Genomic DNA, 25,527 nt, shown 5'->3' on the forward strand with positions numbered 1-25,527 from the left:
TTGTGTACAGATCCTTGCAACATGGGGCCGTGCATTATCATGCCGCAACATGAGGTGATGGCGGTGGATGAATGGAACGACAATGGGCCTCAGGATCTCGTCACGGTATCTCTGTGCATTCAAATTGCCATCAATAAAATGCACCTGTGTTCGTTGTCTGTAGCTTATGCCTGCCCATACCATAACCCCACCGCCACCATGGGGCACTCTGTTCACAACGTTGACATCAGCAAACCGCTTGCCCACACGACGCCATACACGCTGTCTGCCATGATCTGCCCGGTACAGTGAAAACCGGGATTCATCTGTGAAGAGAACACTTCTCCAAAGTGCCAGACGCCATCGAAGGTGAGCATTTGCCCACTCAAGTCGGTTACGACGACGAACTGCAGTCAGGTCAAGACCCTGGTGAGGACGACGAGCACGCAGATGAGCTTCCCTGAGACGGTTTCTGACAGTTTGTGCAGAAATTCTTTGGTTTTGCAAACCAACTGTTGCATCAGCTGTCCGGGTGGCTGGTCTCAGACGATCTCGCAGGTGAAGAAGCCGGATGTGGAGGTCCTGGGCTGGCCTGGTTACACGTGGTCTGCGGTTGTGAGGCCGGTTGGATGTACTGCCAAATTCTAGGAAACGACATTGGAGACGGCTTATAATGAAATGAACATTCAATTCATGGGCAACAGCTCTGGTGGACATTCCTGCAGTCGGCATGCCAATTGCACGCTCCCTCAAAACTTGTGACATCTGCGGCATTGTATTGTGTAATAAAACTGCACATTTTAGAGTGGCCTTTTATTGTGACCAGCCCAAGGCACACCTGTGCAATAATCATGCTGTTTAATCAGCATCTTGATATGCCACACCTGTCAGGTGGATGGATTATCTTGGCAAAGGAGAAGTGCTCACTAACACGGATTTAAACAAATTTGTGAACAAAATTTGAGAGAAATAAGCCTTTTGTGTGCATAGAAAAAGTCTTAGATCTTTTATTTCAACTCATGAAAAATGGGAGCAAAAATAAAAGTGTTACGTTTATATTTTTGTTCAGTATAAATGAATCGCCAACTATTTTGATAATTGATTAATCAGTTTGAGTAAGTTTTTAAGAAAAATAAGTCAAAATTCTCTGATTCCAGCTTCTTAAATTTATTAATATTAATATTTTCCGGTTTCTTTACTCTTTTATGACAGTAAACTGAATATCTCTGGGTTGTGGACAAAACAAGACATTTGAGGACGTCATCTTGGGCTTTGGGAAACACTGATCGACATTTTTCACCATTTTCTGACATTTTATAGACCAAACAACTAATCGATTAATGGAGAAAATAATCGACAGATTAATCGACAATGAAAATAATCAGTAGTTGCAGCCCTAATGTATATGTTCAAATAGTATGCATTGTTTGTATGTATTTATTATCTGTAGGACAGATGACTTACTGTGTACTTAACTTGCTTTGGCAACACAGGAATGTACGACAGAGAGAGAGAGAGAGGGAGAGAGAGAGAGAGAGCTCTTCTACCATCTAGTGGAGGAACCCTGCTATTGCAGCCTGTTTCCTGAACCCACTGACTACGATTTGACGATGTTCACTCAGTATTTTTATTAGCCCTGGGACAGCAGTGGCTCCATGGAACGCTTTGTCGGTCGGTCGGTAGCTCTGTTCACCTCTTTAGGTCACGTGAGTGAAAGTGAAAGACCCGTGAAAGGCCCAAGATACAGGATACTAGCAGGTCATTCATCCACCAGCAGAGCTTTGCTGAACAAAGACTGAGTCCCTGAATGTGTGAATACTGTACCGTCTTGTCTACTGTGTTATGTTGGTTGTGTGGTGAATACTGTACCTATTTACTGTGTTATGTATATTGTGGGTTATTTCTTTTTTTCTGTTATTTATCTGACAGGTATGTCGTATTCAATACAAGAGAGTTTCTCATAAACAAATCTCAACAAAAAGTACACACACACACACACACACACACACACACACACACACACACACATACACAGTTATGCACATGTGACTTCAGCATCAGAAGACATTTGCAGGAAATGGAGCGGGGAGGAGCAACACTGATCAGGTGATCGAGGTACATGACAAGAGGAGGGAACAGTGGAAGTGAAAGTGTGAAGCAAGTTAGTTCAGACTCCATTTTGAGACACAGAGCAGAGCAGAAGGAGGGAAACAAGGAAACATACAAGGTGAGTGTTATTACAACAGTATTATTATTTTACTGTAAAAGTCTGAGTCAGTTGTCACCCTGTTTGGCTGTTTAATACACACTGTTTTTAATTAGACATTTTAAAGAAAACAAGGTGATACTAACTGTATGTCTGTGTGTGTGTGTGTGTGTGTGTGTGTGTGTGTATATGTGTGTGTGTGTGTGTGTGTGTGTGTGTGTGTCTCCAGTGTTACTGATTTACCTCTCAGACTGAAGTCCAGAAGATGAGTGTTCGTGTGGAGGAAGAGGAGGGCAGAGCAGAGTCTCCAGTACCCAGCTGTCTGTCTATGAAGAGTGACTGGTCTAAAGGGTCTCCTCTACACTTCAGTAATGAACCTGGACCCTCAGACACAAAGTAAGAGGACTGGTTATACTGTAATGAGGAAATGTTATTTGATAACCTACACTATTGTCCTGAAAACTACAGAGCCCAGGAGTGGCCATAGGGAGAGAAAAAAAGTTTTATGCAGGCCAAGATATAGAACAACGTGCGCATGAGATACATTTCATTCCCTAGATTTGGTTAATACCTGCCCTCGGTTTGGCTAAATTCATGAGCACGGAATACATTTTGTTCCCTCAATTTATTTTTTTCGTTCCTACTAATTCATAATTTGTGCGCACAAAATAATTATGTTCCCACAATTGTAACTTTTCTTGTGATTTACTGTCAACACAGCCAGGGCAACGTCACATTTCAAATTTGGCAACTTGTGCGTACGTTTTACATGTTGAGCGCACGTCAAGAGCACAAATCGAGGGAACGAATTGTATCTTGTGCGCATGAATACAACAAAATGAGGGTTCAAATTGCATATTGTGCTCATGTTACAGTAAATCGTGACCACGACATTAATTATTTTTCTCCCGATGGCCACTCCCGGCTCCATAGAAAACCCATCAGCCGTTACAGCCATTTAATTAATCGAATAAAACTCACTTGTTAAGTTAAACTTAATTTTAACTGTAATTCTATTTCATTTCTTCATGTGGTCCCTCCTTGAAACCTTCTCACTACTGGAATCACTGATTAACCCACTGAACTGCTCCTACATAGAGTACGTTTACATGCGCACTAATAGTTGGATCTTAGCCCAATTAAGGCAACACTAAGACTGAAAGTGTCATGTTAAGGCCTTCATCTGATTCTCTTAATCAGACTAAGTTCATAATCAGAGTAAGCAGAACCTGGTTAACACAGCTAGATTTCTGCTCACTCTTTCCATCTATTGAGGCATGTAAACACCTTAGATTTCTTTTGGCTTTTTCAAACTGAACAGGTTGTGCATTTTGTATGCTGAATAAATGGGTGTATCCAACTGGCTATGCACTCCGGTTAGAGAGAGAATCTGCAACCACTGTTTTTGTTCCACTGGTTTATTAACAACTGGCATGTGAATGAGCATGTGGTTTCTGTAGGAAAATACAAATTGAATTCAAATATGAATCAAGATAATTGTTAGTGAATAAGTTCATAATCAGAGTAAGCAGAACCTGGTTAACACAGCTAAATTTCTGCTCAATCTTTCCATCTATTGAGGCATGTAAACACCTTAGATTTCTTTTGGCTTTTTCAAACTGAACAGGTCAAAGGTCACCAGACGCAGTAACCTGGATGTTGTATTTACAAAGCAAACAACATGGAGCAGTGCAGTCACATCCTTAAGGACCAAGATTCTGTCTTTTTCTTTTGAATCACTCGAGTCACGGTTAGCGGTCTTGATGAAAGACTGACTGACTCTGCAGAGTCCGTACAGAGTGCTGGACCCGACACGATCAGCCAGAACCTTTGGGACAGAGCTGATCAGTACAAGCGAAAGTCTGGCACAGAGCAGATTGTGAAAGTGCAGATTAGGATATGAACATAACCAGCTGTTCACCTTAGCAAAAACTCCAGATGGAGGAACCAGATGGACAGAAACAGTGACAATATGCAACGTCACATGCATTGTTGTCTGTCTTTACTAGAACTAATGATATAAAACATTTCTGTTTCCAGAGGTCAGTACCACAGGCAGAGAGCAGAGTCTCCAGTACCCAGCTGTCTGTCTATGAAGAGTGACTGGTCTAAAGATCTAAACCCTCTAGGGTTCAGTAATGAACCTGGACCCTCAGACACAAAGTAAGAGGACTGGTTATACTGTAAGCCTACCTGATAAAACTTGATTAATAATGAAGGAAACATTTTCTGTTCTGTCATTTAGAATTATTTCTCTTCACTGTTGCATTACACACTATGAGAGGATTGTATTCATGAAGCAAAGCTTGTAGTGAGGATATGAAGGAAAGACACTGGAAAGAGAAAAATAACTGCTCACTGCTCTGCAATACAGCTGTTCAACCAAAATGGATCTTCATCTGGATTATGTTAGCCAGAAACTATAAATATGTTTTTTTCAGCAAAATACTTCATAATAATAATGAGAATAATAATAATAATAATAATAATAATAATAATAATAACTAATAATGTCTGAGAGAGTGTGAACTCCTTGGTTATTTCATTGCGGAAAAAGGATGGGTTTTCCCCCTATTCTTAATGAGTTATTCCTAAAAATTGGTGTGTCAATATGCCATTTGGTCTCCCACTGACCCATTTTTTCAGCAAGTTGCCAAACATAAACTGAATGGGCGACTAAGGGTCCAAAACGGGTGCAACAATAAGTATCCATTAAAGCAGAAAAAATAATATCTTTAAAGGTATATGGCGATATGATCTGTTTTTCCAATTCAACCCAGGCAACATCAGAGTCCTGCTCAAACCATCTTGTCAGGGGACGATGCATAAAGGATAAGTAATAGAGCTCAACATTAGATACTCCTAAACCACCAGATTTTTTGTCACCCTGGAGTATTCTGTTTTTTGGCCTGTCCATATAAAGTTGGAAACCCAACCTTGAATCTTTTCCCAAAAAACAGCTATTGGGGGTAAATGAAGCATACTGGCATTATAAGTTCACTCTTGGGAGTATATTCATCTTTACAATAGAAATGCGGGCAGATAAGGATATCATTAGATTTGTCCATTTGTCCAGATCGTCCTTTACTGACCTAGATAGCCTTTTGTAGTTCTTCTTAACAATTGCATCCAGGGAAGAATATATATCAAGTCCCAAGTACCTGAGGTACAGGTATCTCTGATTCAAGGTATAGGTTGGTCATGGCTGCATTCAATGATAATAAGGCAGATTTATTCAGGTTAATTTCATAGCCAGAAATTGACCCAAAGTCCCTAAAAATATTCAGAACAGTTGGGAGTGAGAGTGGGACATGATCAAGAAATAATAATAAATCATCTGCATAAAGGGATATCTTATACCACCCACCACTATTTGCCTCACCTCCTGGCAATTCCGTATCTTTTGTGCTAAGGGCTCAAGTGATAGGGCAAACAGTAGTGCGGAGGGTACCTCGTGCAATAGCAAAGGGTCGGGAACACTGACTGCCTGTTAAGATCATTGCTGTTAGATTACTGTAGCCTATATGGTTTTCAACATATTCATACACTTTGTTCCCAAATGGATGTTGCATTCATCCATGATCGCCACAGTGACATTTATCCATGATGGGTGAATGGATGGTTGTGCAGTGTTGACTGATTAAACTACAACTATGATAACAGATAAAAATGTGAAAATAAACTTTACATGTTGTGGCAGCATGATGTTATCTGAACATCTATTTAGATAGTATGGGCAAAATCTTGATATTTAGTTTACAATTTCAACAAAATATAGTTCAAACTTTTTTTTTTTTTTTTTTTTTTAGTTAAATCTTCATGTTTTCTAATCAGTCATCTCCACAGAGAGAAGAAGAGGAGTCTAGGTGTTGTGAAGCAGCAGCTGTCCTGCTGTGCATTGTGTCAGGAGGTCCTGAGGGATCCAGTCTCTACCAGCTGTGGACACTGGTTCTGCACACAGTGCATCACCTCATACTGGGACCAGTCTGGTTCATCAGGAGACTCCACCTGTCCCCAGTGTGGAAAAAGGTCCAGAACAAGACCTACACTGCAGACACCCAGTCAAACCAGCATTGCACAATGTAAGACGGGGGGTTTGTCTACTGTTGTCACCATTTCTAAAACGAGGAAACAATAGCATATTTGTTAAACACCTGCTTATTCTTTCTTCTCTACCAGCGGACGACGGTTTGCAGGAGGTTTTAGGTGAGCATAAGATCAGTCTGAGAAACAGATGTGAATTTGTGATAGAAGGAACTGCTGAAGCAGGAACTGGAACCCCCCTCAATAGGATCTACACTGAACTCTACATCACAGAGGGAGAGAGTGAAGAGGTTAATACCCGACATGAGGTGTGGCAGCTCGAGACAGCATCCAAGATGGAGACCCTCCATGACACTCCAATCAAGTGCCATGACATCTTTAAAACCTTACCTGACCAAAAGACAGACATCAGAGTAGTTCTGACGAAGGGTGTTGCTGGCATTGGAAAAACCTTCTCAGTGCAGAAGTTCACTCTGGACTGGGCAGAGGACTTGGAAAATCAAGATGTCAATCTTGTGATTCTGCTTTCGTTCCGGGAGCTGAACTTGATCAAAGATGAGCGGTACAGTCTTCTCATGCTGCTCCATGTTTTCCATCCAACATTACAGATGGTCACAGCAGAGAAGCTCACTGTCTGTAAAGTTGTGTTCATCTTTGATGGCCTGGATGAAAGCAGACTTTTATTGGATTTCCACAACAGTGAAGTTGTGTCTGATGTCACACAGATGTCATCAGTAGATGTGCTGTTGACAAACCTCATCAAGGGGAATCTGCTTCCCATGGCTCTCCTCTGGATAACTTCCCGACCTGCAGCAGCCAATCAGATCCCTCCTACATGTGTTGACAGGGTAACAGAAGTACGAGGGTACACTGACCCCCAGAAGGAGGAGTACTTCAGGAGGAGATCCACTGATGAGGAGCTGTCCAGCAGAATCATCTCACACATCAAGGCATCCAGGAGCCTCCACATCATGTGCCACATCCCAGTCTTCTGTTGGATCACTGCTACAGTTTTGGAGCACATGTTGACTACAGACCAGAGAGGAGAGCTGCCCAAGACCCTGACTGAGATGTACTCACACTTCCTGCTGGTTCAGACAAAGAGAAAGAAGCAGAAGTATGACGTGAGATATGAGATGAGTCAACAGCAGCTGATGGAGACTGATAGGGAAGTTCTTCTGAAGCTGGGGAGGCTGGCGTTTGAACATCTGGAGAAAGGCAACCTCATGTTCTACCAAGAAGACCTGGAGGAGTGTGGTCTTGATGTCAGAGAGGCCTTGGTGTTCTCAGGAGTGTGCACAGAGATCTTCAAAAGAGAGTGTGTCCTCTTCCAGAGGACGGTCTACTGCTTTGTTCATCTGAGCATTCAGGAGTTTCTTGCTGCAGTCTACATGTTTCACTGTTTCACAAACAGGGATCAGAAGGTACTGGACATATTCCTGGGAAAAGACTGGGGTAAATATGACAGCAGTGACCAATCACTGGATGCTTTCCTAAAGACAGCCATGTTCAAATCCCTGAAGAGTAAAAATGGCCACCTGGACCTCTTTGTCCGCTTCCTTCATGGCCTCTCACTGGAGTCCAGCCAGAGTCTCTTAGGAGGCCTGCTGGGTCAGACAGAGAGTAGTCCAGACAGGATCCAGAGAGCCATCAGCAACCTGAAGAAGATGAACACCTCCAATACTTCTCCTGACAGAAGCATCAACATCTTCCACTGTTTGATGGAGATGAACAACCACTCAGTACATCAGGAGATCCAAGAGTTCCTGAAGTCAGAGAACAGATCAGAGAAGAAACTCTCTGTGATCCACTGCTCAGCTCTGGCCTACATGCTGCAGATATCAGAGGAGGTTCTGGATGTGTTGGACCTGAAGGCGTACAACACATCAAAGGAGGGACAAAGCAGACTGATCCCAGCTGTGAGGAACTGCAGAAAGGCTCGGTTAGTCCTGATGTGAATATTAACATTATCTACAGTGTAGAGCGACCTTCATACCTGACGCCATAAGAATTACAATAAAGATATATAGTTCCTCAAACATACACACTATAAAAGTGTTGTTCTACATAGCAGTGGTACGCAGTGTTGGGAGCAACACGTTACAAATTGATGTGTTACTGTAATCATATTACTTTTTCCTGTAACGGAGTAAAGTAAGGCATTACTGTTACAGTTTCAGTAATCACATTACAGTTACCGGTCTAACAGATCGGTCGTTACTTGTGTTTCAATCTTTAGCCTCTTTAACCTCTTTATTGGTGTAATATCTATGAAAGATTCCCCTCGTCTTATCCTGTCTTCAAGTCATGTCGTAAATATTGGAATTAAAGTAGAACAAGCCAACAGAGTGGGAAATACATCCCGGAAAGTCTGAATTTAATGTTGTAGGCTAAAAACCTTAAGAAGATTTTGTGTCTGTCATCATTTAGATACTTCTGCTGGTAATGTGGCTTAGGTCAACAATATTTATTGGCCCAATGAATGCAAGTAAGCCTAGCACAATCGTTTTAGTGTGCAACGCAAAAACAATGTAATGAGTAGGGTAACTAATTACTTTTCTCAGGGAATAATAAGTAAAGTAATTCATTACTTTTAAGAAAAGTAACAAGTAATGTGTAATTCATTACTTTTTTCCAGTAACGACTCCAACACTGGTGTTACACCTGTTTATTCCAAAGATTACAACTCAGTTGTGATAAGCTAAAAATATTTGTGAATTGTTGTTGCAAAATTGTTGTTGCTGTTTATAGCTATCATGTTAGTTAATCTGTTTAGCTGTAATGATTGCTATGACTTTACAGTTAAGTGTTGTTTTTATAGTTATCTTCCTTGGGATGAAGGTGGCTTAATACAAACCAGCCAAGGAGCTTCAGGAGTTAAGAGGCTGTGCTTAAAAAGTTTTGAAAACTGACATTTTATCACAACAGACAGCAGTATATTCCAGTGGACAGTGTCTACATCACTGTTAGTATTACATGATATGGTTGTTGTTGTTTTTTAATCTATAGGATTGCCATGTTAATTCTGTGTTTTTTTTACCAGAATTTAAAATTACCTGCCTGTGAAGCTTAGGCTAAAATCTCTATCATTTTTTAAATCAGGTTTTTTAAACACTTTTTACATAATTAATGTCATGTAATTGCATGTATGTATTATTTTCTGCTTGGTTTCTGCTTATATTACACGTTCAGCACTTTTTGAAACTTTTCAAATTCTATAATACAAATTATTGACATAATTATTATTATTATTAGTAGTAGTAGTAGTAGTAATAGTAGTATGCTGTGTAGTTTTGTTTGGTATGCTTAGTCTCAGCTCTGCTTTCATAATAACTAATCTTACATTAAATCTGTGATCACAGGCTTTCTGGCTGTGGACTCTCAGAGACTCACTGTGAAGTCCTGACCTCAGCTCTGAAGTCCAACCCCTCCCATCTGAGAGAGCTGGACCTGAGTAACAACAAGCTGCAGGATTCAGGAGTGAAGCTGCTGTCTGCTGGACTGGAGAGTCCACACTGTAGACTGGAGACTCTCAGGTCAGACAGCATATTTTATTTCTGTGCTGACATCAATATTAAATGAATATTGTGGTGACACTTAATTTGAGGACATCTGTATAGAGTTGTTCCATCTGAAATCAGACAGGATTTTTTATTTTAGAAATGAATTTGATTCTGCACCTATACCTTCACAAACCAAGCTGTAATTAATACATGGTGGAATCTTTGTTAATTTGTCCTGATTTAAATAGAAATTGTGTGCTTATTATTGCAATTAAAATGAAAAATCAATGAAAATTTTCTAGTTTAGCTTTGACAGTCAGTGTATTGTTACGCACAGCCATTACATATACCGGTTGGCATACATATACTGAGCCATAATAGCCCATTGATTCACATGAGTAGGTCAAATTTATGATCCGATGTGTGTTCTTCTTATTCCCACATTACTGTACGATTTGGTGACAGTATGAAACCTATTTAGGTATTTAGCCTAGTTTAGCCGGACTGCAAATGCAGCCATTTGACCCATAACTTTTCCTTGTCCATAAATGGTACTGGACTCTTTTCATGTAGGTTCCAGAAGATATTTACTCCCTGTTGAATATCAGTGAGACGTAGGGCAACATTTTCAAGCTCTTTGGCTACTGTGGCTCCTACTGATGATGACTCCTGATGCCTTAAAATATACATGAAACCAGAGCTTATAACTGAAATGGTAACTTCATCATGGGGGAGTTTAATAAGGATAATGAAAATTTCTTTACATCCTTACATTACATGCATACAAATATCTGTAAAACGTAAAGGTTCTGAGGCTGAACAAATATGCACACGTGATTTTCCACCAATGAAGATATAGCAGATTTATCCATTCTGGACCTTAACTAAACCTTTATTTATTTGAAACTACTTGGCATTCAGGGCCCAAACTCCAGATTTATCCATATGGTTGGTTAAAGAATGTGTTCAAGGAAAATGCACCAATTGTGAGACATACGTAGGTGTGACAGCCTGTCTGATTTCAGATGGATTTCTGATTTCAGATAGAGCTGCTGCTGCCTCTGATGACCGCTTGGGGGCAGCATGAACTCTTTCCTCTAGAGGATCTTTGTGTTGATTGTTTTCACCTGTTTATCATTTAGTCATTAGTTTCACCTGCTCAGTGGCCTATTTAAGTGCTGTGGTGTTTTTCATTTGTTGCTTAGTCTTGAGTTTTTTTTTTGTATGCCTAGTGCTGTGACCTCAATCCCTAGCTTTTTGTACTGTTGCCTACTAGTCAATCAGTACAGTTCTGCTTAAGTTTACTTGCAACTGTCTCCAGCCTCATCTCTGCGTTTTGGGTCCACTCAGCTTCCCTTGTTTAAGATATTATGCTGATCCACACTAACAAAATGGTAAAGTCCATTGTCTAGGGCATAACAATGTTGAGCTACACATTTAGAACCTGAACAGATATAATTGGATTATGAAACAATGGATTGTTGCAAGCATTCAGGCATATTTTATTTGATAGCTACATGCTTTATTCTTTATTCAGATTGAGTGGCTGCAGCTTGTCAGAGAGCTGCTGTGCTTCTCTGGCCTCAGCTCTGAACTCCAACCCCTCCCATCTGAGAGAGCTAGACTTGAGTAACAACGACCTGCAGGATTCAGGAGTGAAGCTTCTGTCTGCTGGACTGGAGAGTCCACACTGTAGACCGGAGACTCTCAGGTAAGATCAGTTTACAGTTTTTCTCAGTTGATTTGACACATTTCTCCAAACTAAGGTCTGTGCTCTCAAAACAGTGTCTCTCAGGTCAGTATTCCTGTATCTGTAAAGGTTGACCCTGCAAGTTGTACATCAGGATTTCAGACTTTTACTTCATATACACAGCAACTGACCTCAAACCTCATGCTTTGGTATCTTATTTAGATTCCTGCACCTCTCTCTATTCCTGTCTCAGCCATAATTCACTGTCACATCTCCAGCTGGTTCAGAATAGAGCAACTAGGATTTTAACCAGTGGTAAGGTAACATCATCATATCCCCAATTTTAACATCTCTCCACTGGTTACCAGTTAGATATAGAATTAATATTAAAATTTCACATTTAATGGCCCATATTACACTGCGGACCTCTTAGTTCCTGATTAGTTGAGAGCAAGCTGAGATGTTCGGGTCTTTCTGACTTTCTCTCAGTCTAGACTCAAGACAAAGGTGATTTTGCCATCAGGGCTCCTAGACTGTGGAATGCCTTCCTGAGGGACTTAGGCTAGCAGATTCAGTATTGTCTTTAAAACTCTTTGTAAAACACATATTGACTTGCTTTTGTGTGATTGCTTTTTGTCTTTCCTCCCTTCTTAATCTTGTTTCTCATGTTTATATTATTATATCAAACCACCTCTTCTTAAAGTGTTGCCTAATTTATATCCACTTTATTTTTTTGTTTTCTTTTATCGCTAGTTTTACATATGCCTTTTGGTGGATTTATTTATCAAATCACCTAGTGTAGTGTTCACACACTACCATGTGTGAACACATTGTTGGCATGAGTGACCCCAGTAGGAATCAAACCAGGGCTGCGGTCGAATAGTCAAAAAAATACGTCCTAACTCCTATTCCTAACCACTTTTCCTTGACCTCGTTGGAAAACGTCATGAGGTCAAGGAAAGATGTGAAGGAGAATTCATAAGGACTTAGGAAAAGACAACCGCGGTGCTAAGAGAATCCGACTGCACTTACACTAGGCTACGTAATTATGCAACGGCGGATGTTAATGATGTGGGTCTGCCGTGTGAAACTACAATGTTCCGGAGATGGACTACTAAAAGCGCATCTTAGATACTTCGCCCCGTGCCTTCTTACCGTGTTGTTTCATGCAGGCTATATAAACGTGGACAACCCAGTGAAAAATATTACTTCATCACCAAGGTTGTAATTGAAATAAAAAAGGAATATAGGCTACCAGTCACAAAAGTGAAACGAAATGGTTGTCACATTGAGAATGGTTGCTCACCCTCCTGTCCACTCATATTTATCGACATGAATCCCAATTAGTATGATTGTATGAAAATTATTGTTAAATTCATACAAGATAGGCATAACTTGTTAGGCCTACAAATCTACTACTGTACATATCATCATTCTTAAGTTTCAAACATGTTGAATTAAAAACATCATCTGGCTAAAAACGTCTCATATCCCTTTTTCTTGAAAGACAGACTTCTGTGTTATGGTTAATATGCTGATTATGATCTGATTATAAGCCTATGCATATAATAGCTTAAGAACCACCACACAACTCAGTAAACACCTTGAAATGTTGACTTGATTGTGCTTTGAAGTTGTTATGGCTGATTCAGGCCTTTATTAAGGCAAGGGTTTCAGTATCTGTGACTGAAGTAAAATTAATTAATGATATTGCTAAAGGCTGGCAATACAACAACGCTCAGAATGAAGAAATAACTAATGCAAACTGAGCATAGGTTACGCTACAACGTTAACTTCACTTTGATCATTTTACGACAGCAGCGTAACGTTCATAGTTCGCCTCTATGGGTTTAACATATTGTTGACAGTTCAAAACATATAAGCATATTAGCAAGTTATGGCATAAGATGGAACATGCTTAATAAGCAACGGTAACTTGCTTGATGATCTGCGTCCCTTGTCGGTCATGATCGTTTGTTTTCGTGAACGGCCGAATGGTGCGTCGTTGCTGCTGCAAAGAATTGTGGGACGGCATTATCTCCTTTCCTTTCGTAAAGGATGGTCCAGTGTATCCTATGCTAAAGGAGCTAAGTAAGGAAGCATTGAAGCACCTTTCCTTAGCATGTAGAGAATTCGAACAGCTCTTATCATGGCTGCCACTTAGGTACTTCCGGGTCATTTCACTCAGTTAGGAACCTTCCTAAGCAAAAAAGACTATTCGACCGCAGCCCAGCATCTCTGGCATTGTTAGTGTCACACTCAACTCAGTGAGCTACACCATGTAAAGCACACTGTAAACTCTGCTTTTAGATAAGGGTAACATGAATACAGTCTGTTAGTAGTAGTAAAAACCCATTCTCATTCCCAACTCGTCCTATATTGACGCTTTGTCAAATCCCTTGGCATCACTATAACGGTTCCCTTTTGCATCTGTATAGGACACACCGCCGGGTGTTCAATAGACTCCATGGTAAAACCTCTCACGGCAGTACTGGATGCCTACAACTTTTTCTCCTAGACCACGGAACATGGAGGTGTTACATAGTCTGGCCTACATTCTCTACCCAAATGAGGGATTCCAGTTTGCTGCATTTCTTTTACTTGAGCTCTTTGGTGCTAATATTGATTTTTTTTTTTTTTTTTTTAAACTCGTAAATATGGTTGTAGATCATTTTTGAGTCCAAATGTAAAAAAAAAAAAAAATGCTTGCATTTTAGCGTTTGATGTCGCCTGCTAAATAAATAAATATAACCTATATAACAAGTTATTTCAGTGGCATCTCAATAAACTGCATAAAAGATAGCACTTTATAACGACTGTATTGTTACCCTCTACTTTACAATAAGCATAATTTAAGTAGAAGAATGCAGCCGTTCTGTTTCTAAACATTGCATAACCTGTTTTCGTCATTGAACATACCCCTTTCTGCTGTAAAACATAGCTGATGAAATCACGGCAAAATAGCGCCAATAAAAGTATATTTTTGTAATTTTTTTGGTTATATCCTCTTATAACATCAACTTTTTGGTTCAGATTGTATTGCATCTTTGTAATATTGAGCAGTTTGCCTTTCCACAACCGTAACCTTAGGCCACCCGGAAAAACTACAGTTTGCACTGTTAAGCACTTCACAATAAATGCCCTGCTGTGTGGGTATTGTAGTTTTATTGTTGTTTCTCCCATAGTGGACGTTGTAAACATGGAATTGACTTTGACATTTGAGGGTGGAAAAACCAATCTCTTGTTGGATTTGAGCCATCTTAATGGGAAGCAGGAGAATTTCAGAAAATATTACATTTCAACTCTACTCAGTGGCGCCCCCTATCGGTAACCCCACTCCCATGAAAGTGTGAGCTTACTTTTGGTCTGCTGCTGCATATCAGGTGGATCGCTGGGTAAGCAGACTGTATCCCACTGGAAAGCTGCCATTAGAGGGGTGGCACACATATTGCGGTTCACTAGATAGTATATTCCCCTCGATGGTCAATGGTGCCTAGCAGGGGAATGGCCACACGGCGGCTGGTGCCCGGCCCACACATTGAGGTTCCACATAATGTTAGAATGACCTTGCTTGATCCTAAGATGCTAGCTTGCATTTGGGATATCAGTTAGGCCACATGGTGGAAATTACTAGCTGGTGTCTAATATCTGACACGGCTTTGGGGGGGGAAGTTCCCTATCGTGACAGCATCAGAGCCTAGACACCATACTAACCTCTGTATCTATATTTGCATTCATTCTCTATAATCTGTTTACGTGAGTTGGTTGACTGAAATTATAAGAGAATAACATTTCCTTATCTTTTCATGTCCATTGAGGCTGAGTGACTGTAAACTGTCAGAGAGAAGCTGTGAAGCTCTGGCCTCAGTTCTCAGCTCCCAGTCCTCCAGTCTGAGAGAGCTGGACCTGAGTCACAACGACCTGCAGGATTCAGGAGTGAAGCTGCTGTCTGCTGGACTGGAGAGTCCACACTGTAGACTGGACACTCTCAGGTCAGTATAATACTGTTCAACAGACCACCATTTTTAATGTCAGTGAAAATACCTGACCTCTGTAGGATTTTCCTGCTGATGTGAGTTTTGAAAGCAGCTGAGATACCAACATTTATCACTTATTTCTATCCTCTGTGAGAATATTTCATTATTTCCTCTCCTTACTCCCTCTGTTGAAACGTTGAAAAGTAAAGGACTTGTCACAAATTGAGTCGAGAACTGAAATGAAATCACAAACCAGATCCTTAACTGTTAACATTGGAGACAATTACAGTTTTTGCATTATCATAACTGATTTCAGCGCAGTGTACTAATGAGAAAATCCAACATCTCTTTTTAAACAAGGAGTTTACACTGAGAGCTAGGATCTCTTTTTCAGAAAACCTGTACAAAAGTAATAAAACAGACAACAAGCAGGAGCGAAATTGTTGGAGAGCAGCGTTCCTGTTTAACTGAAGCTATGTCAAGGTCTACAGTGAACTAAGTAATGAAATTTTGAACACAATCAATCATCATGATGGAAAAACTAGGAAAATAAGGCCCAGGTTGATAATAACTAGAATTATGCTTTAAGAGAGGAACAAGGAAAATTTAACCAAGATAATTATCATTATTGTTTTATCACCCAGCACTACAAACTATACATCATTGGAAGAAAATGCAACACTGTGTAGCTGTTTGCGTGTGTGTGTGTGTGTGTGTGTGTTGTGGACACCTGGATAACCCAAGGTTAGGTGCATGAATACGTTTTCAACCATGTTGCCTTTGAAAATTCTTCTTCCATTCTCTTTTACTGCATTTCTGGCCGTTCAAACCCATCCCTTTTCATTATATGGTGGACACACCTTACATTAATGGCGTCATCCAGTGAGAAAGTGGCAAGACCGGCCTCGGCGTCTGTATCCAGCCCCCATGGGTCAGGTCTCAGCCTTGCTGCCAATTTGACATGGTGGCCATCGGTGGTGACATGGTGGCCATCGGTGGTACTGCAGCCTAAAATTCACCTGCGGCCCAAAAAGCGTTTTTCCCATAGACGGCCATTACAAAAGACAGTCCTCTAAAACTGTTAAGATACCTACAACACTACACAAGACCAAACAACACTCTTTGAATTATGTATTTTTTAATCATGGAGGTCGATTTTTTTTTTTTTTTTTTTTTTTTTTTTTTTTTTTTTAAATCACTCAGAGCCGTATAAAAGGCTGTTTTTTGTGTGTGACGTCACCCCAGGGTATGAGCCAAGCACGCGCCTCTGAGCTCTGCATCGGGAATGAGGCTCCTGCTTCCTCTGCTGCTCCGTCTGTCAGCTGTGTTCGTACAGTCCGGCTTCGCTTTTATTAAGATATGAAGTATTTTACAGGAGTAGCCCACCGGTGTGTGTGTATATATAGGATAAGGCTGGTGTTTTTGTAATGCATTGCTTACCGTCAACAAATCCTATGAAAATAACAAAATCAGCAATGATTTTGTTTTGCCAGCAAGTCTCGTCCATGTAGCCGGTCCCCAATGCAGCCATAGAACTCCATTGTATTAAAAAAACGATTAAAAACATGTCACAGAGCTGGGATGCTGGGATGAACTGAACTATTAACTGGTTTTTGTTTTCTATATTCTTGCTGACCAGATGGTAGAAAAACCTGTGCTGGATTATTTTTGTTTAAAGGAACTGGACTGAACTAAATACGGTGTTGTGCACATTTTTTGGGACAATATAATTCCCTGGCTGAAAGTAAGTCTCATTGTGCTGTGTTTTCTTTATTCTGTTTTGGTGTATCAAGTGGTTGACTGAATAAGTGTTCATTATCCAATTTTTTTTACCCAGGTACTTGTTAGGGTACATGAAGGTTATTTTACTGATGTCTATTCCTGTGTCCTGTGTAGGATTTGACTATTTTTTTTTTTCCTTTTTCACTTGAATGCACTTTGAATCAAACAAACTTTGTCAGGCTGAGGCTGGCTAGCACCCCAAACAAACCAGTCAAACCGCTAGTGTGTGTGTGTGTGTGTGTGTGTGTGTGTGTGTGTGTGTGTGTGTGTGTGTAGGTTGTCATACTGTCTGCTCACAGAGGAAGGCTGTGCTTCTCTGGCCTCAGCTCTGAGCTCCAACCCGTCCCATCTGAGAGAGCTGGACCTGAGCTACAATCATCCAGGAGCCTCAGGAGTGAAGCTGCTCTCTGCTGGACTGGAGGATCCACACTGGAGACTAGACTCTCTCAGGTATGGAGGGGCAACGTCTGCTAGAAGGCTGAGAGCTCACACACATTTTCTCTGTCACACTGACAAGCTGAGGAATACTGTTTCATGTTTAATGGAGGATATGAGTGGAAATCCTTCATACTGAAGGTTATTAAATGTCCATGTTTCCATCATCAAAGAGAATCTGCTGATCTGACTTATTCCCTGTTTATTTCTCCAGTGTGGAACATGGTGGAGAGCAGTGGCTGAAACCCGGTCCGAGGAAGTGTAAGTGTGTATTTAGTTTGATTCATGAAAACAAAGCAACACACATTCAACTATTGAGATGGAAAGTCCATCTACACCACAGTATGTCACATCCATTCATTCAGATCCTACTGTGAATCAGGATGATGGCTGACATCATGTGCCGTCATGAAACTGCTAAGAAATGAACTGTCAATAAATCAACAAATAACCACAACAGGTTTATTAGATGAGAAGCTGCTGCTGTATTGTGTCTTGTTCTCTCCATCAGATGCCTGTGAACTCACACTGGACCCAAACACAGCACACAGAAAGCTCCTCCTGTCTGAAGACAACAGAAAGGTGACAGAGGAGCAGCCATATCCTGATCACCCAGAGAGATTTGACTGTTGTGATCAGCTGCTGTGTAGGAATGGTCTGACTGGTCGCTGTTACTGGGAGGTCGAGAGGAAAGGAGAGGTTCATATAGGAGTGACTTGCAGAGGAATCAGCAGGAGAGGAGAGGGTGCTGACTGCAAGCTTGGATGGGATGACAAGTCCTGGAGTCTGTTCTGCTCTGATAACAGTTACTCTGCCTGTCACAATAACAGCTCAACAGTCATGCCTTCCCTCTCCTCTGACTCTAACAGAGTAGCAGTGTATCTGGACTGGCCTGCTGGCTCTCTGTCCTTCTACACAGTTTCCTCTGACACACTGATCCACATCCACACCTTCCACTCCACATTCACTGAACCACTCTACCCTGGGTTTGGGTTTGGGTTCTGGTCTGGGTCTGGTTCCTCAGTGTCTCTGTGTCAGATAGAGGAGAGAGAAACACTCACACTGTGACCAAAGACAGCTGCTGAAATGATAGTTCACTCTGGACAGGAACACACACACACACACCTTAAAGTGAGATATTAACATTTGCATCTTCATATAGGTTTATTGCTCATGTCGTTGTAAACAAACATGATCCATCAGTCACTGTGATCAGAGTGGATTGTATGTGAACGGTAACTGATCAGAGTTTTAACATCACATGTACAAGAACAGACATTTTATTTTGAAAATGAAATGAATGAGATATTTAACTAGACAGAATCAAATTATTGTTTTTCATCAGTTATTGGTGATTGACAGGTTAAAATATTTTTCCTTTGAATCTTTGTTTTATTTGATCAATCTCACTCCTCCAAGCTAAACAGCTATCTTGTTTTCTACAGGAATAAAGGTTAAATGAAGATTGTTTGATCTTCATAGTTTTAAACAGAAATTGTTGACTTTAATATGTAATTATTGTTGCCTTTAAATAAAGGAGTGTATTGCTCTGTTGTTAAATAAGTTGTGAGTCATGAAAATCAAGGAAAATATAATCTATTGATTTGCATTGCCAATTTGGTTGACAGTTTTGTGTTTTTGTGTTGAGAAATGTGAAAGATATCATTAAAATCGAAGGTTATGTTACGGCTTCTGTGCTCCCTAGTCCCGACTGACAGAAAAAAAAACGTGCTGCAGGCACGAAAGATACTTCCAATTGAAATACATTAGTTTGAAAGTCGTGCTGGGTGTCATGAAAAAAATGGAAAAATCGTGTCCATGAACACGAATCGATAGATTAAATTACGTGACTATTTCACGAACTGCCGTGAGACTGGGTTGGTATGACGGTGACGTCATTTACCAATCCTTGGGCTGATGCCTGCGACGTCTCAGATGCAGGGAATACAGTTAACACGCGTCAGGTCTTTATTCTTTTGCTACTGTAGTTTGAGTTGAGTTAAAATAGTTTGTTAAAGTAAGAATAAATATGATAATACTGGAAAACACAGCCAAGAACACAGGTATAACAATCTAGACTGCTTAGAGTGGTATTTTAAACAAACCTGCAAATCTTCCTTAGTGTCACCAGAAGGGTTCAGCATGTGTCCCAAAACCCAGAGCTGGTTAGGGGTGAGTCCACCTTCAGACCGTAAGGTATGATTGTCCCAGCTTTCTGTAAAGGGGTGAAGGGCATCTGTCATCTTCCTCCAGGCTGTGAAGAACCTCGTAGTACAGGTAAGTTACACTGGCCCAGAAATCGCGCCACAGACGCTCGACTCTAAAGCAGTGAAATAACAGCAGTCATACCTTGTCATTTAAATAGGCTGAGTTTTTTTATAATCCATTAACAAAAAAAAAGTTTTTTTATTTACTATTAAAATCTGTAAATGATTATTGTAACCTTTGATTATGTACGCTTTTGCTGGCTATGAAGCTCCCTCTTCCAGTGCCTTTAACACTGAACATGGTTTCAGCTATTGCAACATTTTCCACACCTTCATCACCCCTGACCCTTGAAAGTGTGGGGGAAAAAAGTCTCCATCATAGCCATAATAGCATAAATTAAGTATTCCATTGAACATTACTGAAATGAGCACAAGGGGATTAGAGACAGTAACACAAACTGATAGCACTATTTACCTGGAGGGCTAGCCATAGTTTTCCATTGCCTTCAGAAAAAAAACAAAAAAAAAAGTTATTTGTTGCTGGTTCCAGGTACATGATCTATACACAAAAATAATGTTTTAGTATGCAACAAAACTGCAGCGGCAACATATTTACAACACATAACATGTCCACAAAAGTCAAATAGTCGTGCATGACACTGTATATTAAGGATTATATGTGGTGGGCATGTAACAGTGTTTGAAAGAAGAATCTGAGTCCTGAGTTACACAACACATTATAACTACCAAACCTTTGCCAGTTATAAAGACACATAGAGAACTACTCTAATGTATCATAACAGGTTATACATTCTAAGTCTCTGAGATGGAATAATGTGTTATAAATATTAGTAATACGCTATAGCATGACTGCAAGCTTTAAGTAAAGTGACAGCACTGTATGAGGTTATTAGCAATTGTATGATACTATAACACAATTATGAGGACTTATGAGAAATATTTGCTGGCTGTAAGTAAAGTGTTTGCTGGCTGTAAGTAAAGTGTAACAATGTCACAATGACTATTAAAGCCATGTCAAGTCTTTATTTTTTGTTATGCTTTCAACAAGTTTTACTGATTTCTCTCCGTGAATCAAAACGTGCGCTCTACTACTGCTACTGACGACTGTTGACAGACTGTTACAGATAAGTAAATTTTCCGGTTGCAACTCACAATACATCCTTTTCAAAATAAAAGTGTTTCCGTTTAGACAGGAAATGGATAAAGTAAAAGCATAGAAAGTGTTACCAGCTGTATTAGCGTAATAATACCCTTAAAAACTCTGCTGTTCATATCCCTCCACTGGCTCCCAGTCGCTGCCCGCATCAAGTTTAAGTCCTTGATGCTCGCCTACAAAGCAGCAACCAAAACGGCTCCTACCTACCTGAACTCCCTCATTCAGGTCTACACTCCCTCCCGCTCACTACGCTCTGCCGAGGAACGGTGCCTGGTGCTGCCACCACAACAAGGCCCTAAGTCTCTAGCCACTCTCTTCTCTTCTCTTCTGTGGTTCCTCGGCGGTGGAACGAGTTACCAAACTCCATTTGATCCGCAGAGTCCCTCTCAATCTTTAAGAAAAGGCTAAAGACCCAGCTCTTTAGTGAACACCTTCTCACCTGATGGAATGTGTAATCTAAAAAAAAAACAAAAACAACTCTTTATCTGCCTCTATGCACTCTGCATTATGGCACTTACTCTCGTTGTTCTCTCCTGACTAGATCCTTGCTTGTGTTGTATTAAAATCTCATATGTACGTCGCTTTGGATAAAAGCGTCTGCCAAATGGGAAATTGTAATTGTTATTGTAAATTGTAAAAATACTACATTAACAATTACCTCATGAGCTTGTGATTTGTGTTCACATGGACTAAGGACAAAGGCTGCTGTACAAAGTACGTTCTCCTGTCAATGCATCCCAGCTGTGTCATGCTTTCCAAAATTCCAGCAGCGTCGACTCTGTGCATGGACTCCTTGATGCGGTCCCACTGAACTCTGTGTCGGTCTGCTTGCAGGCAACCTTTTACCATTCTGTATCCCGCATTTGGCATTCTATTTTTTATGGACAATACAGCATTATCCAATTCACTGTCAGATAAGCTGCTTTATGTAGATCTTGTGGACAACCCGAGTTCACGCATACGCTGGAAGATCAGGGCCGGATCATGGTCCCGCGAGGCCCCTGGGCACATGTCTTTGGAGGCTGTCTCATTGTGCCGCCACAAAATCCCCCAATGAAGACAAAAGCTGTGTCGCTACAGAGATGTCAATGTCATGCTTCTGTAGGTGCATGCTTGTAGCATGGAAACAGTCAAGTATGATGTCCCAGAAATGTGCCATGAATGCCATCTCTAATGTGTCCAATTCAGCACATAGTGCAGCGGCTTCAGTTGGAGTCTCTCTTTTCTCGTTAGCATCATTGCACATACCACGTAAGGCCTCTCTAATGTGGGTGTAATGTCTCCACAGTGCTTTGGTTGAGAGTCTGCTCGAGCACTCCACCGAGTACCTGACAGGGATTTTAATGTCAGAGTGACATCTGTGTTCCTAAAGACTTTCCCCCATCTATGTGTGGACGAAGAGCAAAATGTGTATAGTGACTACAATATGTCAAAAAACTGGTCAGCCTCTGGGCTACTGCCATCTAAGTTAACACCAACTAAGTTAAGAGAATGCGCTGCGCAAGGCACATACTCTATCAAAAGGTTTTTTGTTTCAGGTGGGCCTGTAGCCCATTGTATTTTCCAGACATGTTGCTTGCATTATCGTATGACTGGCCTCTACAGTTTGAGAGGTCCAACCCTAGGCTCACCACCATAGAGGTCACACACTCAGCTAAACTCTCACCAGTGTGGCTCTCAATTGGCTCAAAACCCATGAAGCGCTCCACAACATTCCCACTACTGTTAACAAACCTGAATATGAATGTCAGTTGGTCCACATGTGACAGGTCTGGGGTGGAGTCAACAATTATTGAAAAATATTTGGCATCCTGAATCTCATCTGCTATTGTGTGGCGGGTTTCCTGACCCATTAATGAGTTCTTCGCATATTGTCGATGACAAATAGGACTCTGTGCTCTTCCTTTTCTGCCAAACTTTTAATATATTCAGCTAAGAATGGGTCAAATTGTGAGAGCAATTCTAGGATGCCAAGGAAATTACCATTATTGGCTGACCCAAACCGTTCATCATCTCCCCTAAAAGCAAGTCCTCTTTCGCCCAAGAACTTGATCACTGCTACAACTCTTTTCAAAATCTCCCTACAGTATTTACGTTCCCCATCAAGTTGCTTCATAGGATCTGCATCTATAGCACTGCCCTTTGTCCACTGGTGCAAGGCAAGCATGCATGATCTGTGTTCTGCACTCCTTTCATGTTCCCCTATTGTTTCAGAGTGATTCCAGTCACTAAACCCCTGAGAAAAAGCACCAAGCTTGCTGGAAAACAGTTTGCGTGCAAAACAGTACACACAACCTGTTGAGGGTGAGTACAGTAGCCATTGTCTAGAAACTTTCTGCCCATTTGGCAATGTACAGTTCAGAAGTTCATTGGCAAAACTTTTAGTGTTCCCACCAAGCGCTCTATCTCGGACTGAAGCTGGGTATTTTTCACTGCGGTTTTGGAAGGGGACTGCAACTCTTTCAATAAGTACAGACTTGTCAATGTCATTGGAAGTGCTTTGCCATAATGTGGTGTCTTTTGCACGCGCAAATCCATTAATTTCAATATGGGCGCGATGCAGACGCACTGAAAAGTGAGAGCGGCGCGGTCACGGTGCGCATGCATTGCGAGGTGTCTTTTTTTTCAAGCGCGACCATCACATCCTGAGATAAAAATATCTCAATTTTTTGGAAGGCCGCAAGCGCACCGCATGTCACATAGCCTGAAAGCCTGAAATAAGCAATCGCTCACCATCCAAACGTAGGTCCAGGATCTACCGGTGATATTCTCCGTACTCTTGTATTTTTGCGGGCTTGGAGATAGGGATGCATTCAGACATGGCAAGATTTTTTTCTGCTCCATATGTAGATCAAGAATAAAGCTACTACGACAGTTTTACGGCGATGGTAATCCATTATTTTAGATAACTACTAACAACAATTGTGTGTGTGAAGTCCTAGTTGGCTTTGGTTGCTTGGCAATGTCAGGTGCACCCGTAGCGTAACCGTCCAAGCCCTTTTTTTTTAAAATCTTTTTCACTGATCAGTGATCATGATGGCTGTCTAATAGCTGGACCATAAACACCTGTAGCCAAACACTAATGGTGACTGCTGTTTGAATAGATGCATCACTTCAATAACATTTAGCACACACACACACGAACAATGTTATGGTACCTGTGGGGTGGGGTGGGAATAATAAACTCTGTTGAATAATTTGAATTGCATCAGTCTCAAGTTCTCATTAATTATCTTCTGGATTATATTCTAATGTGCTTTTTCATTAGCTTGCTCTCATGCAACTTGGTAGATGTGAAAATGTAAGTTAATGGAGCACTACAGATCCACAATGCAATGCTATTGGTCTTTAAACAAGAGAATGTAATATGTGTGCTGTCATGCACGTTTCATGTAGGATAGTTGGTTGTGTTGATCTTTACTCCATTGTTAAGATGTATTTTTTATTTTTTTTTATTTTAGTCCTTTGTTAAGATTTATGTAGTTACCCTTTTTTCCAAGTAGACACATTACACTGTAAAAGAAAAAATATATAACTAATAGAGAAAAGGATGGTATTAAAAAACTGTTTTAATTGTGTTCAAAACGTTTTCCTTTTTTGGTGAAGGTGATTTAGTCTATCTTTTACTGTATTCAAGAAAAGCTCAACATGATGCCAAAGTCTGTAGAATTGCAGGAAATGCATTTAAAATTAGTAAAATTTTCTGGGGGAGGGCCCCCAGCACCCCGACCTTCAGTTGGTCCCCCTCAATGTTATAGACACAATTATGCCACTGCTTTGAACATATTTTCTGTCATATCTTCTACCATATCTTCTGTATACCTAGATCTCGTTCCCACGAGTTAAAAACAAAATAAAAACAAACACCATTTCACCTCCGCGCCTCCATAGTTACCCGTTTAAATGCCAACTCAAAAGTCAAAATTATCGTTTAGCCTACCTGCAACTTGCTGCTCTGGCCCGAATTGCCAAAAATATGATGGCAGTGCACTTTGCTTAAGTTCCAGAAACTTATATGATTAAAATAATGTTGTATGATACAGGGGTGAATAAAAACGTACCTGAGATATTGGTGTGTTTGCATGGTCTGCCATTTGCCACCAGCAGTCGAGAGCATGGAATCGACGTATCTTCTGCGCGATGCGTTTTGCCTGTGACCCCAGTGACGTATTTTTGACAGTTGTTTTACACTTTTTGATTCGTATTCATAATGAAGAAGCCGTAGCCGTAAAAATCCATGTCATATCCTAAAATCTTTAAAGTCATAGCTTTTGGAATCGTACTCTCACAAAAAACACACACAATTTTACGACTTTGTGTTTTATGTATGACTTTACTTGTACAAGAGTGTACGAAAACACAATTTTGTATGCAACAACTGTATTTACTGTATGCACGTCTGCATGTCTTTTTGATAGTTCTCTCACTCCATAAAGAGTGAAGTTGTGAAGTCCCTCACAGCTCTCTGTAAAGCGTAGCATTGCCCTGCCATCTGTTTGATTTATTTAGAAGAAGATCATGCCAATC

At 40.7% G+C, this 25,527-nt stretch overlaps 1 protein-coding gene across 4 annotated transcripts; it reads left to right on the plus strand.

Moving 5' to 3' along the window:
* Window positions 1-1,717: 1,717 nt before the first annotated feature.
* On the plus strand, window positions 1,718-19,258 carry LOC139917061 (protein NLRC3-like). Of its 4 annotated transcripts, none has more exons than XM_078286640.1 (11): window positions 1,718-2,206; window positions 2,415-2,581; window positions 4,226-4,348; window positions 6,020-6,267; window positions 6,365-8,171; window positions 9,592-9,765; window positions 11,270-11,443; window positions 15,241-15,414; window positions 17,458-17,631; window positions 17,831-17,877; window positions 18,128-19,258. In XM_078286640.1, exons 2-11 carry the CDS (start codon window positions 2,451-2,453, stop codon window positions 18,682-18,684), a joined length of 3,609 nt encoding a protein of 1,202 aa, XP_078142766.1. In that variant the 5' UTR covers window positions 1,718-2,206; window positions 2,415-2,450; the 3' UTR covers window positions 18,685-19,258. The 4 variants fall into 4 exon arrangements, with proteins under 4 accessions (XP_078142766.1, XP_078142769.1, XP_078142774.1 ...); XM_078286643.1 differs by having other exon boundaries at window positions 6,032-6,267; XM_078286648.1 differs by lacking the exon at window positions 11,270-11,443.
* Window positions 19,259-25,527: the final 6,269 nt, after the last annotated feature.

This window comes from Centroberyx gerrardi, chromosome 2 (genome assembly GCF_048128805.1).
Source record: "Centroberyx gerrardi isolate f3 chromosome 2, fCenGer3.hap1.cur.20231027, whole genome shotgun sequence".
Classification (NCBI taxonomy): domain Eukaryota; kingdom Metazoa; phylum Chordata; class Actinopteri; order Beryciformes; family Berycidae; genus Centroberyx; species Centroberyx gerrardi.

Bases quoted from the DNA above. Each gene is read 5' to 3' on its own strand.
- LOC139917061 (XM_078286640.1), top strand. From the start codon at position 2,451: ATGAGTGTTCGTGTGGAGGAAGAGGAGGGCAGAGCAGAGTCTCCAGTA. The intron at 2,582-4,225 runs GTAAGAGGACTG...TTCTGTTTCCAG, and splicing joins CCTGGACCCTCAGACACAAA to AGGTCAGTACCACAGGCAGA. The intron at 15,415-17,457 runs GTCAGTATAATA...GTGTGTGTGTAG, and splicing joins TGTAGACTGGACACTCTCAG to GTTGTCATACTGTCTGCTCA.